We start from the raw sequence: 13,953 nt of genomic DNA, 5'->3' as shown, positions 1-13,953 counted from the left end.
GACAAATATGCCTTGTGCATGAGCTGCTGCGTGCGGCGCCACATTGTTCGAGCATAAACTGTCGTGATTAGGCTTAACTACCTTGGTAGGAATAAAATATATTAGACTATAAAATAAAAGCTGCCCAAAACCCCTTTAGCTTTTAATGTATAATTTTAGTCTTATTACATTTTTATGATGAGTTAGATAACTAACTTAAATAAGCTTATTTTTTTTTAATTATGGGAATTCAAATTTATTAAAATAAGACTTTTCAGCTGTTATAGAACTACACTTTTTTAATCACTGTGAGAGATAAGTGCATGGGAGGTTATTTTCCTTTGTTCCATAGTTTAATTATCTTTATTTTGTATGCGTCATGCAGGTTTTATCAGCGGCAGCAGCAGTGGGCGTGTCCGTGGCTTTTGGCGCCCCCATAGGAGGAGTCCTGTTCAGCCTGGAGGAGGTGGGGAGTATAATTGATTTTATTAAGAAATGAGTCATTTTCCACTAGACTGTCTAGTAATCTTCTGTCTTGATCAGGTCTTAATCAGAGCCACTAGACCTAATAATAAACATGCACTTGGGCATGAAGAAATTACGTGAAACTGGAGCTGGCAGATGCTGCTTTTGAGCAATGTTGAAAGTATTAACACCACTTTGTCTCAGTTGGTCTTTCAATTACATTTATTGCTTGTTTAATTTTTTGCTGAAATTAGGGCAACAGTGCCTCTAAACGCTGTATTGATTGTGATTGTTTTGTAAGTAAAAGCCTCTTGGAAGCATTGAGCAACAAAAGCTCAAAAGAGAAGAAAGTTATGGTGGGGGTTGTTTTATTTTTAATTTTCTTGCCTTCTGTCTTCTTGAAGACCTGGAAAAAAAGCTTTTGGTTCGCTGTTAATTTCTCTGTAAGAAACTCAACTATATGAGTCAAAAGATCTGTGTTCTGCTATTAGACAAAAAAAAAACCGAGTGAAGTGTCTAGAATGGTAACTAATGACTGTACCTCATGATTTGTAGCCAGGTGGAGGAGGCCAGGTTTCTCTTCGCTGCATGCTGTGAAGCAGATTGGTTATTACCCTCCTGTCAGTTCAAAGCTCTCTGTCTACCCCCCCCACTCCAGGTGAGCTATTACTTCCCCCTGAAGACCCTCTGGCGTTCGTTCTTTGCCGCCCTGGTCGCAGCCTTCACCCTGCGCTCCATCAACCCCTTCGGGAACAGCCGTCTCGTGCTGTTCTACGTGGAGTTTCACGCCCCGTGGCACCTGGTGGAGCTGGGCCCTTTCATCCTGCTGGGGATATTTGGAGGCCTCTGGGGGGCGCTGTTTATCAAGGCCAACATAGCCTGGTGCAGGATACGTGAGTATCAATACAGTGGTTTATTATTTGTGTGCGTGTGTGCCTCCGTGTGCGTTAACGGGTTTCCCCCCCCTGAATCCGGCAGGTAAATCCTCTCGCCTCGGCCACTACCCCGTCATCGAGGTGCTGGTGGTCGCTGCAGTGACCGCCGTGATCGCCTACCCCAACAGTTACACCAGGATGAGCGGAGCAGAGCTCATTTCTGAGCTGTTCAACGACTGCTCGCTGCTGGACTCCTCTCAGCTCTGTGGATATAAGCAGGTCAGCAGATGACTCCATTGAACTTTTTGAGTATGTGAAGACATATTCAGTAAGGCTGTTGGAAAATAACAGCTCATCACATCATTGTATCTCTTTTTTTTCCTCTTTGTCCGTTTCTGTCATCGCCGTTATCGTTGTCAGCCAGTGAACATGTCAGAAACGGCAGCAGGTAACAGCCTTGCAGACCGGCCAGCAGGAGAAGGCCTCCTCACGGCTCTGTGGCAGCTGGCCCTGGCCTTGATCTTCAAGATGCTGATCACCGTGATCACCTTTGGCATGAAGGTTGGTTAGGAAACATCTATCTTTCTGAAATGTCTCACTTGTCAAAGTCTTGCTGCTTTCTTCAGAGCTCATTCCTGATAAAACCTTTATGGCCAGTGTCTGTCTGTTTTCTTTTATTTTTTTATTCTGCGAAAGCCCTGTTCTCCAGAGACACTGCGGTGTAACATTGCACGTGCAGACCTTACAAACACATCTGTCTTCAATATCTGTGTGTACTACCCTCAATCATACTTCACATTTTGCAGTTGAGATGAAGTGGCTGACCCTCTTAATACTTTTTATTTTTTAAGCTGACTGCACGCTAACATCCCACAATGGCAGGTCGAGGCTTTCTTGGTTTCAAAAATGATTGAAAGTTCACAAAGAAATATGTCTTAAGCGACTGTTTTAAAGAAACCGAGAACTAAATCTCTGTTCACTTTGCTGACGATGCATGAGGATCCATTTATGAATTTAGATAGAAAGGCTGATAGACTAGACTGCTTATAGTCTGAAATGCAGAGGCCCCTCTTCACAAGTATAACATCCTTAAATATAAGTGTTTTAAAAGTCACTATTTATTGCAGTAATCCATTAGTTTTCTCTAAACAGGACATATAATGCACAGACATAATGATATGTCTGTGACTACCCATGGGACCTGGTTTAGGGGGCGGAGCCTGTCACTTGACTACACTCCGTCCCCCCTCTTTCAGAGGAATGTGCTTCTTCTAACATCAATTTTAAAACTGCAAATTCACCGTGATGTGAAGTCGGGGAGAGAGAAATATGAGGAAGCTGGATAATTGTGCCCCCGACCTGGGTCTGTGATGTCACGGAATCCTAGAAATCTGAACGTCTTACCAAATTTCAAATTTTTTCACACCGAGCCAGCACCAAACAAAGTGGCAGGGTTTTGTTGTGTTTGCATGTTTGCGTTATACACTCTGGTGAGAAACATGGCCTCTCCATCCATCTGTCCAGGTTCCCTCCGGTCTCTTCATCCCCAGCATGGCGGTTGGAGCCATAGCCGGCAGGCTGCTGGGTGTGGGCATGGAGCAGCTGGCCTACTACAACCACGACTGGTTCGTCTTTAAAGGGTGGTGCACGCCAGGAGCGGACTGCATCACTCCGGGGCTGTACGCCATGGTTGGAGCAGCTGCTTGTTTAGGTGGGGCTGATCTTTCTGCTGTGGGCTTTGTTTAAACCACAAACAAGAAGTTACGTGGTTGAGTTTCTCTTAAGAGTGGAAGAGACTTTTAGATTATTTCTGGAGATCTTTTAAAGTGACACTAGTTTCTAAAGTCTTGGGGTGTTGGCTCAGAGTTTTGGACATTCAGATAGATCAGGATGTGTTATGCATGACTTGTTGCTCTTCTCACCGTTGACTTTACATGTCGAGTCCGTCCTGGAAGAGGTTTGGGTCGTACAGAGTTCAGCTGGATGTTAGTGGGAAAAGGGATGTCTTGTCTCCTCAGTTTATTTACCGAGCACACGTAAGGGGTGTAAAAGGACTTAATGGTGGTGGAATGTTACAAGGGTTCTTGTGTTTTACTCGACTTCATACTGTCCCGTGAAAACAAGTTTATACACATGCTCCTAAAGTCTATATTGAGTCCGAGGCATGACTTGTTTTAAACGGACTGGGGAAAAAAATCAGTTTGAGTCAATATCTTTTTTTAAATTAAATGGAGCATAAAGGAAGAAGATGGGAAATTCCATCTTGCATGACTTGTCTTTGTGTTAAATTGTGTAGACATGTTATTATAATAATCATTCTTTTATTTAAATGTCTGTGTCTCTGTGGTTAAATACGGGCAAGTTAATCCCGAGTTTCTAGTCGTCGTTTCCTCCTTCTGTGCTGTAAATTCCTAACAAGGAATTTATTTAAAGTATCTCAGGATGACTTTTCACTATACACTTGTCTTTTGTCCCTTTTCAATGCCAATACAAACAGTGCAGTGAATAGATGGGGAGTGTCGTCACGCTCCGGAAGCATTTAGTGTAGAAATGGATGGATATTTGATGTCTCCAAGTAGAAAGGGATTAAACAACTCGGCAAGTTGGGTAGCGCGCTATATCCTGTTTATTCGAGCTGGGGTAAAATTTAAAGCAGATGTGTCAACCTCGAGGCCCGTGGGCCAAACACGGCCGATCGCCTCATTTTATCAGACCCGCTGGAGCATACGAAGATGATTATGTACCTACGAGACAGTTTAGTGCTGTTTTACAGTCATACATGTCGTAATGAGGCATATTGGTTTTGTTACTAGTGCCATGATGGTATCTGAAATACAAAAGTGTCCAAGAACGGAACAAAAAAACAACTTATGAAGGATTAATCCCTGAAACTGAGACGAGCTAGTATATTTCCTTCATCTCCTCATCGCAAACCAAAGAGCCAAATGTGCTAACTTTAGATGCCAAGAGAAGGAAAACAATTTAAGTGGCCAACCTTTTTTTTAAATAAAAAAAAAACAAGAAAAAAAAGGTTTAATTGGCCAGAAGAAAGATTTGCCTGTCAGATGTCTGCCACACATCAATAAGAGTAATGCATTTTTATTTATTATTAAGACTGAAATGCAGAGGAAATCATGTAATATGATCTAATTAAAAAGAAAAGCTTGTAGTCATGTGTTTTACATTTTTGTAATGCCGGGCACCTGAAGGGGACTTCTTTTGGATCCTTAAGAAAAATCTCTGTAATTCTCACAATGAGCCTCTTTCACATCCGTCGGTCTTAACTAACACAGTTGTTTTGGTGAAGGAGAAAAAAGCGCTGCGGCATCAAGTGAAAAAATGCAGCCTCGGTTTCTGGCCGCAGGAACGATTATAATTGGATTCAGACGAACAGAACCTGTGGTCTTAACTGGCATATAATTTTTCTAACTCTAGTATTTATCCTCTGTGTTGTCATGCAAGCCTGTAGAAGTGTGTTTGTGTGGACGGATCCCAGACGCGGGATAACGATTAACTCCCCGTGTCCGTCTCCAGGTGGGGTGACTCGCATGACCGTGTCGCTGGTCGTCATCATGTTCGAGCTGACCGGCGGTCTGGAGTACATCGTTCCCCTCATGGCTGCAACCATGACCAGCAAATGGGTGGCAGATGCCTTTGGAAGAGAAGGAATTTATGAGGTGATACCCTGATGTGAACCATTTTACTCTGTATTAAAAAGAAGGTTCGGCCCAGAGCCAAAAAAATCGAGACATCAGTTTCTCGGTTTTTGTTTTTGTGTGTTTTTCAAACGCGTAAAACACGTTGATCTTGTGCAGGCTCACATAAGGCTGAACGGATACCCATTCCTGGAGCCGAAAGAGGAGTTTGGGCACAGCAGCCTGGCTGTGGACGTGATGAGGCCGAGGAGGGGGGACTCGGCGCTGGCTGTGCTCACACAGGAGGGCATGACTCTCGGGGAGGTGGAGGTACGAAGGCATAAATACATGTGACATCACGCGGTACACAAGATTATTCACACTTTCAAAATGTGTTTCTGTTGAACTAAAACGACGGTCTCCTCCAGACTTTGGTGGAGAGCACTCGCTACAGCGGCTTCCCAGTGGTCGTCTCCCAGGAGTCCCAGAGGCTCGTGGGATTTGTGCTCAGAAGAGACCTGCTCATATCAATAGGTCTGAATTATCTCTGTTTTCAAGTAAAACTTTACTTTTAAGAAGTAAAAATTGTATCTCTTAAGGTTTTTTTCTCAAAAATGCTGCTTTTTGTCCACTTAGTTCATTTGAAATTGTTAAAACCAGATTGTTTCTAGTTTGTCAACATGAAAGCTCAAAATGATCAATTAACGCTCAGATCTGCAGCTTTATTCTACTAGATGAGTGTTAACCTGTCGTTTCACTATCTAGTATGGAACATCACTATTTTAGTTTACTCTCATGACGTTGCTGCTGTTTTTATTGTAAATGCTCATAAATGCCACGATAGACCACTTGCTCAGCAGAATGACTGACCTTTGAGCAGTTAAGGCACCAGATTTTACCATTTCAAGCTGGAAATTTAAACCTGAGCTGATTGTTTGCAACTTTAGCTTTTTTTGTCCCTGTTAAACACTTTCAACCATCCTCTCCTTTTCTCTGCACATCTCCTTCCAGACAACGCCCGTAAGCGCCAGGATGGCATCGTCAGCGCCTCCCAGGTGGTCTTCACCGAGCACACGCCAGCGCAGCCTCCCGAAGGCCCGCCTCCACTTCGCCTCAGAGCCATCATGGACCTGAGCCCCTTCACAGTCACCGACCACACACCCATGGACATCACTGTGGATATTTTCAGGAAACTGGGCCTGCGCCAGTGTCTGGTTACACATAATGGGTAAGACGAAACACTGTTTTATGGTTTATTTAAGATACATATATTTTAGTTTTACTCCTAAAAGAGTCAAAGTTCAGTTGATGATTTAGTTTAGAGCTCTTTCTGATAATGAAAGGAATGATAGATGGATGTGGAGGAGGTCCACAGCTGGGTGGAGATGTGGATTGTTATCAAAGGCTGCTGCTGTCAGCAGCACAGATAATTTCTGCACTGCACTGTCTCATATCTTGGCTGCTTCTAATCTCATTACCAGGAACTTCCCCGAGTATATTTTGATCCATCTGAGGTTGTTTTTGAGTTTGGGCTCTCGTATTATGTCTGTGATGGAAAAAATGTCAAGAATAAAGTTAAAATGAGTCTGCAGAAGGAAGACGAGCGTTTGCTCTGTTGTGACTTCTTATCAGGTCAGTTTCCTGCTATCTCTGTTTGTCGTGTGACACTTAAAACGTCAAAAGTGCCTCTGCTGTGTTCTCTGGAATCAGTGGTTCATGGTGATGATGATGGTGAGTGAGTGTGTGTGTGTGTGACTACTGGAAAACAGCTCTATAACAGATATAAAACACTGATGCTCAGCTGTTTAGTCTGTACGACATGCCAGAAGAGAAACGCGGCTGATCAACAAATATAATAAAGATTTTTTTTATTTAATAATTTTTTTGAGCTGATATTGAGGAACCATTTGGTCAAACTTTCTAGATCCTAAGAAGCTGCAAAGCTTCCGGTTTCATCTCCCCTCGTGTGGCCAACTCCGGACCATTCCCATTAGAAAGGAACAGAGATAATTTCATACAATTTCTTACATCCGCATCGTTCACGCTGATGCTGTTATTTTTATAGTGGTTTTAATGACCTTTTAAGTGGCTTTTTCCCCTTCTCATTGAATGGTCAACTTCAGTAATGAAATAATATATCTCATATGACTTTGTTAGTTGAAGCAAATTACAGTTTTCCAGAATATTTTTTCAACATTTTGACATAGTTTTTTCTTAATCCTAATTTCCTTAATCTTGAAATATTTTCACTGCTTTGGAGAAGACAAAAAAGCTGCTTTTTATTATTATTATTATTATTACTGTTACTCTTTGAGCTTACGCTGCTATGATGCATTTCAGGTCACAAGGGTTTCTTCTCTGTGATCGTCCTGTAATTTCGTTTTTCTTTCACATTATTAAGAAAATACCACTTTAAATTGTGGTGTACCAGCCATTATAATAAAAGGCCAGATTTTATAATATCCCCTAAGATTAAGTGGAACATTTGATTAAAAATTTGCTTTTTTACTGTAACCGCATTTAAAATCTTTGCTGTACTTCAGAAAATATTCCTTCAAGAATGATTCATCAGCACCACAACATTAAACTAGGCTCTTAACAAAAGGAGACAATCATGTTTTGAGATTTTAGTGCCTAAATTTTACTTTAACTTGCATCCCTTGCAAAGGATGCAACAGATTTTTGCTTAAATTGTGAAAACTAACAAACTTTTTGCATGTTGGCTTCCTGTCAGCCTGGATACAAGTCAAACAAAACGTGACTAAAGCTGGCGTGTCTAGTCATCATTACGAGTCTCCTGAACATTTCCCTCACAGCGTCGGGCCCATATAAACTTTGTTTCTACAGAATTACATTCAGACAGATCGAAACAAGAGATATTCCCACTGAGAGTAGATTTTTTACTCAGTTTTCTCCCCCACTTCCCTCCTGCGTCTCGCTGCGCATGCCGACCTGACTCGTGCAGATAGTCTTCCTTAGTCAGACTTGCAGCTTACGGAGATTTGGGAAGTGGAATTATGTTTATTCTCAAGAGTTTTACTCTCAAACTACTTGGACATCCGCTTGCAATCATTCAGTTTGTGGTTTCTCATTTTCGCTTCTCGCCACATCGTATTAGTGTCTCGGGGGGATAAGGCTACAGGCTCGGGCTGCAGGAGGGGATGCTGGGTTTCAGAGCTGTGGTCGGACCAGCATCAATGCCCCTGGGGCATTAAGGTGTGTGTTATTAGAGTAGGAAAGACTTCAGCAACGATCTGTTTTTCAAACGGCATGCCGTCTACTAGGCCTGTTCGATTAATCGATTTTAAATCGTAATCGCGATTATGTAATTAGAACGATGTTAAAACGTGAAACTCGTAAAAAAAAATTTTTTTTTATTTTTTTTTTATTTTAAATTTTTTTTTTTTTTTCAATCAATCACACATATTAATGATTGATACCATATTAATGATTGATGGAAATACCTCTCAATACCTGTGACAAGTGCCCCATCGGAGAGGCTCTTTAGTGTAGGAGGGGGCGTTGTAACATGCCACCGGGTAGACCGGCTCGTGTTCCTTGCAAAAAACTTGCAAATAGCAAATGTAATGACTGACATTACACACCTCTACCTCCTTCATGGGTCGCATTATTATTTAGCATGCAAAGACCCAGTTTAGTTTAATTAGAAAATGTCTTGTTTTATTTAATCGGAAATATAACTTACTGTATGTTTGCAAGTGCTGATTTGCTGATTTTTTTTTTTTTTCCAGAGATAAAACTTATATTTTATTACATTTTTTTAAACTTTTTTTCAACTTATTTTACAGAGTTTTGTACTTTATTCATTCATTTTTGGTTTAATAAGAGCAAAGTTTGCACTTAAAGCCCAATGGGGCAAATGTTCAATAAAAAAAACAGCATATTTGAAATCATTTCTTTGCCTTTTGTCAATTCACAAAATAATCGTAATCGAAAATCGGATTTTGAGAGAAAAAAATCGAGATTTTATTTTTGGGCAAAATAGAACAGCCCTACCGTCTACTGTATGTACAATATAGAAGTATACAGTTATAAAGGAGCTAAAACAACCATAAAGGGGTCGGTGACTGGAAGGAAGCACTTCAGGCGAGAGGTTGTTTTTTGACCTTGACTGAGAAATTGTTTGTCCACATGTTTGAAGTGATCATCGTATCCATTTTTAGAGAATCAAGATGGTTTCACACACTGAGGACCTTGAAGCCGCATCAAGTGCACCGTGTGATCTCTGTGGTCGTCTAATGAGATCAATGTTTATTTTTTATTACCGACTGGCAGCGGCGGTATTTTCCCAGACTATCTTTAGTTCAAGGTTGGTTCGTTAGCATGAGTCGTATCTCGCAGCCACATCCTCATTTGTTTGTAGAGCCTGGAAACTGTCATTGCTCTTTTGTTGTTGTTGTTCATCTGTCAGCTTTAATTAGAATAAATGATTTTCCTTAACTGGTTCTATGTCTTTCTTTCTCTCTTTACCTTCACAGTTGCATTAAAAGCTGCTCTCATGCTCCAGTATATGTTCAAATGTGTTTTTTAGCTTCTAAATAAAAGTAAATTGAGCCAGTGTCAAAATGGGAGGCCAGACCTCAACCAAACGTGGGAGTTTCTGCTTTCTCTCACTGCTGTCCCGCTCTTTCTCAAAGATGACAAAATACTGTATGAAGCAATCTGTTTCTCCCTGACTTTTTTCATTTTTCCATGTCTGTGCTATTAGGCGGCTCCTGGGAATCATCACTAAAAAGGATGTGCTCAAACACATGGCGCAGATCGCCCACAGAGACCCGGACTCCATCCTCTTCAACTGAACTCCTGCCATCGTCGCTTCCATCGCTTCTCTGTGGAGCAGAAGAAAACCCCGGCTCGTTCACTCGGCGTAACTTTACCTCTCCGGCTCCTTCGGAGGAGAGAACAGGGCTTCATTTGCACAAGCACACCGTGGACAGTCTTACAAGGACAATATTTTCTTGTAATTTGGATGTGTTTTTGGTCTCAGAGAGAGTATCACCGGGTGGGAACAAAACATCTCTGAAACAATGACTCATCCCCAAAGTGATGCTCAGCCCCTGAAGGGTGGGGGTGGGGGGGGGCACGGCTAAGTGGATGGAATATCTTGCATGTGCTCTTTTTCTTCTCGTTTTCAAAGGAACTTAAGGAACTGGAACTGAAATCTGCGATTCAAAGGAGCAGAAATCATCTTTTTCTTTAGCCATCATGCTTCTCCTCCTCCTTCATCCTGAGACCGAAGGAAGGTGGGCAGAGACAATCCTCGGTGACAGACGCTGAAAAGAGGAGACGAGGTGAAGGAAGAGAAAACTACACACATGAGATGAGAAGATAAAGAGAGGCTTGAGGAGCATCGTGCCCTCGAGGCATCGCAGCAAGCCCAGGCAGAACACCCTGAGCCGACACGGCGGATGCTCTGACACCCTCCTCCTCCTGTGAGGAGTCCTGTAGCCCCGGGGGGGGACGCAGACGCAGGAGTGTGAGAAGAGGATCGCATACCTGCACTCCACGAAGCCTGGGAACTCTCCAGAAATGTCTCGTTGTCTCGTAGATGCTTGAGATCGGTGATAGGCTGGGAACTATGCAGTGTTGTCCTGGACTACTATTATAAAAATCACACACACAGCTGCAAAAAACCATGTCATGCCTTATAGAAGGGTTCAAGTATTTCAGACCTTCAGTGGATGCGGCAAGAAAATAAATCATAACACATTAATTCATGTAAATGTAAATTTTTTTTTGGTCCCACTAAATTATTTCACTGAATGGTGGTATCTGTCTTTTTTTTGTTTTTGTCACCTTCATGGAAGCTGCTGAACCGGAATCTTTGGGCAGCCTTTATTTAAGCAGATTGAATTTAGCCGTTTATGCCTTTTGCAAGTTTTAGGATCTTATTAAAAAAACTGCAGTAAGTAAATTTTGTTTCCACGGCCCCCATCCTCACATGGCCTGTCTGAAAGAGACGTGCACTTCCAGGCAGAAGGGGACGAGAAAGTCCCCTGTGATGAGTGGGGATATTGTCCTGCTCCGATGCTATCTCAGGCGTTACGTCAGCATCCATTTTCTCCATTTATCCTCTCTCATGAGTTGAATATTATCATTCTGCAGTATTTTTAACATTTTAAGGTTCCAGCGGGTCATTTTGTCTGGACTTGGTGTGCTCGCTCAAACATGTGTAGCCCAGGACTCGTAAAGGTTTGCCTCGTGACCTAAGTGATTTTATTTTTCTTCCTCCATTCCTTGTAGGAACTCCTCTGTGAGGCCAGTAAAAACATTCAGGGAATGGTGATATAATTAATTTCAGAAAGCCTCTGACCTTCTTGTAGATGTAAAGTCGGCTCTGCACTAAAACATGGTGCATCCTGGGAACCAGCTTTTAGCAAAAGTGTGTTTTGTTAGTTAGTTAGTTAAAGGGGCTGGACACCTTTAAGTCCTTCTACAAGAAGGGTTACGTGTATTGATGATTATCACCTGACTCCACAGCTCCCGTCATCACTCCCCACACGTTTAAATCTGACTTGATGGATTTAAAGGCCGTATGCGTTTGCACCCTCGAGGCAATTTTCAAACTTGACAGATTTCACTGATAGTTGTTAAACTTTTGGTTCAACCCATATTAACTCACTGCAGACAGATCCGACTGCCAGTTCATCGCTATGACTACACAGCACTCCCAAGGAGGGTTTTAAACAAACAAACAAAAAAAAGCCTTATTAATCCGATTTAGAAGCATAGTATGGATTTGAATGTTATCCCAACCGTAACGTCATCGTGGCCTCCCTGGTTCTGTTTGTACTCTTTATCAACACATCTGCTTCCAGATGTCTCAGCTTCACTTGTGATTTCTTCTTAGTCACTGCCAGAGAAATGATGCTTTCAACTTTGTGTTCATTCATTTGACACAACTAGCCTGACAGGCTCTGGTGGTGGAGCAACGAATCGCCATAATCTGGAGTTGATTTCCAGTCTTTTACATTATAAATGTAGAGACATCATTCTCCATCATTTTCCATTAAAATTAAAAGACGGGAAAGACTTCTCTTGAAGTGGCTGTATCTTTTTTTGACAAATGTTTGAATTGTAAGCGTATAAGTGAGTTATGGTTGGGTGTGCTCAGCATAAGCCGTTCTGGAGACTTCAAGAGGTTTCTCTTTTGTTTTTTCCCTTTTGTTTTTGGACCAGAGCATCATTATCTGGCCTCTGCAGCTCTTTCTTTGGCGCTCTTGCTGCGACTGTTTCTGCATCAAAGCTTCACGGCAGCTAAAAGCAGTCATATTTATACTTGATGGATTCACAAGTTGACTTTTAAAAAGCAGTTGGCCAAAAAATAAAAGGTTAAAAACGATCCTTCCACTGGGTCAGGGAACCCCCAAATCTATAGCCCTGAACCGCTTCTGCTGCTGATCCTGATCCAGCGTCAACTATTACGCCTGATCAAATATTTTGAATTACTTTTCACAACACTTATTTCATCATGTCTTTATGAAACACTTTGAGAACATGATTAACGTGCCAAAATATTGGCCATAATGTCATCTTTCACTTACTGGGAGTCATAACAGGATCACACATTCACATCTCATCCCATTTTCTAGTGCACCGAATAAAACTTTGACTTCTGGTACACTAGGGCTTTGGAGACAGAAACAGGAGTTCTCTTTATTTATAACTTCTACCATTTTGGACGTGTTCATTCAGCTTCTTCAATTTTGTAGGAAAGAAAAACAAATGGCTGAACAGTCTTGCTTCATCACAAAAAAAAGTGATGACTGACAATTTTTCTTCTCCAAATAAAGTAGAGGAAGTTCAGTTATATAATAACTCAATTTTGAAGGAAAAAAAATGGTGTCATGAACCATGAAAATCACAATTACCGCTTTGCTACCCTTTCTCTGGTCTTCATGACATTTGAACTCTTTGAGGGATGGACTCCACTAATGAAAAACGATATTCTTCAGATTCCAGCTTTCTCATTAGCAGCTGACGGATGAGCCCGTCCTTCACCATCCATTCTAAACTTGCTATAAATGGTTGTCTCCCTGTGCGAACCTTGCAAGTGTGCTCGGTCTGTGCGGCTCCTGCACTGGCTTGATTTTGCGGAGTACGCTCTCTCGGTGCATTCCAGCCAGCTGGAACCTGATATGCCAGATGGAAATGATAAAAGAACTGTACATTTCTGTCAAAGTTGTGCATGCATGTTTAGTTTGGCCTGTTTCTGCCAGTTATGCTCCGTTACATGCAACAACTTGCATGTCTTTTATAAGAATACTGGGCATGTGAACTACAAATCAGAACAAGATCTTCATTTGCAGTGAGTCTGGGGAATGTCTTCTTCTGATCACGACATGTACATCACGCTGGTTTAACACCACAACAAGTCACACAACGTTGTCTGATTTTCTATGGAGCCAAATCAAGGCCAAAAGTTTTGCTAATTTGAAAATAAAATTTGAACCTGAAAATTCTTTTTTACAGTTTCAATTTTTTTTTTTTTTCGGTATCAAATCTTTTTTTCAGTTTCAGAACTTTTTATTTCAGTTTCAAATCTTTTTTTCAGTTTCAGATATTTTTTTTTTCAGTTTCAAATCTTTTTTTTTCAGTTTCAAAAGTTTTTTTCAGGTTCAGACTTTTGGCCCCGATCTGGCGTGGGGGGCGTGGCATCAACTGAGAGGGGCGTGGCATCATGAGTGACAGCAGAACAGAGATGGCGGGGGACGTTCCTCAGTCATGTTGCCTTCAGGAAACGTAGGTTACAGAAATTATCAGTAGAAGTATTATTCAACACTGTATACACTATATTCACGTGATTGGCAGTGGAAAAAACTGATTTTAGTGACACATTTCTGTTTAAAAAGCTGTTTTAGACCGTACTTGGCACCAATCGCAGTATAAAAGCAATAAACAGCCACACTTTAAAGTTTGACATTTCCCACTTCCACATACTACCAAGTACGGTCTAAAACAGCTTTTTAAACAGAAAT

At 41.6% G+C, this 13,953-nt stretch overlaps 1 protein-coding gene across 2 annotated transcripts in view; it reads left to right on the top strand.

The window, feature by feature from the left end:
• clcn5b (chloride channel, voltage-sensitive 5b) overlaps positions 1-10,740 on the top strand; it is a 28,450-nt gene extending 17,710 nt beyond the window's left edge. For both annotated transcript variants that reach the window (XM_061709416.1, XM_061709417.1), the window contains 10 exons: positions 365-445; positions 1,103-1,337; positions 1,423-1,598; positions 1,740-1,880; positions 2,844-3,030; positions 4,854-4,996; positions 5,135-5,284; positions 5,383-5,488; positions 5,966-6,182; positions 9,684-10,740. In XM_061709416.1, coding sequence (XP_061565400.1) covers positions 365-445; positions 1,103-1,337; positions 1,423-1,598; positions 1,740-1,880; positions 2,844-3,030; positions 4,854-4,996; positions 5,135-5,284; positions 5,383-5,488; positions 5,966-6,182; positions 9,684-9,774 — 1,527 coding nt within the window. In that variant the 3' untranslated portion in view covers positions 9,775-10,740. The remainder of the gene's footprint in view (positions 1-364; positions 446-1,102; positions 1,338-1,422; positions 1,599-1,739; positions 1,881-2,843; positions 3,031-4,853; positions 4,997-5,134; positions 5,285-5,382; positions 5,489-5,965; positions 6,183-9,683) is intronic.
• Positions 10,741-13,953: the final 3,213 nt, after the last annotated feature.

Source organism: Cololabis saira, chromosome 20 (assembly GCF_033807715.1).
Source record: "Cololabis saira isolate AMF1-May2022 chromosome 20, fColSai1.1, whole genome shotgun sequence".
In the NCBI taxonomy this organism is placed as follows: Eukaryota; Metazoa; Chordata; class Actinopteri; order Beloniformes; family Belonidae; genus Cololabis; species Cololabis saira.
Note: the sequence above shows the minus strand (reverse complement) of the source record. Positions and strands in the feature narration are given on the sequence as shown.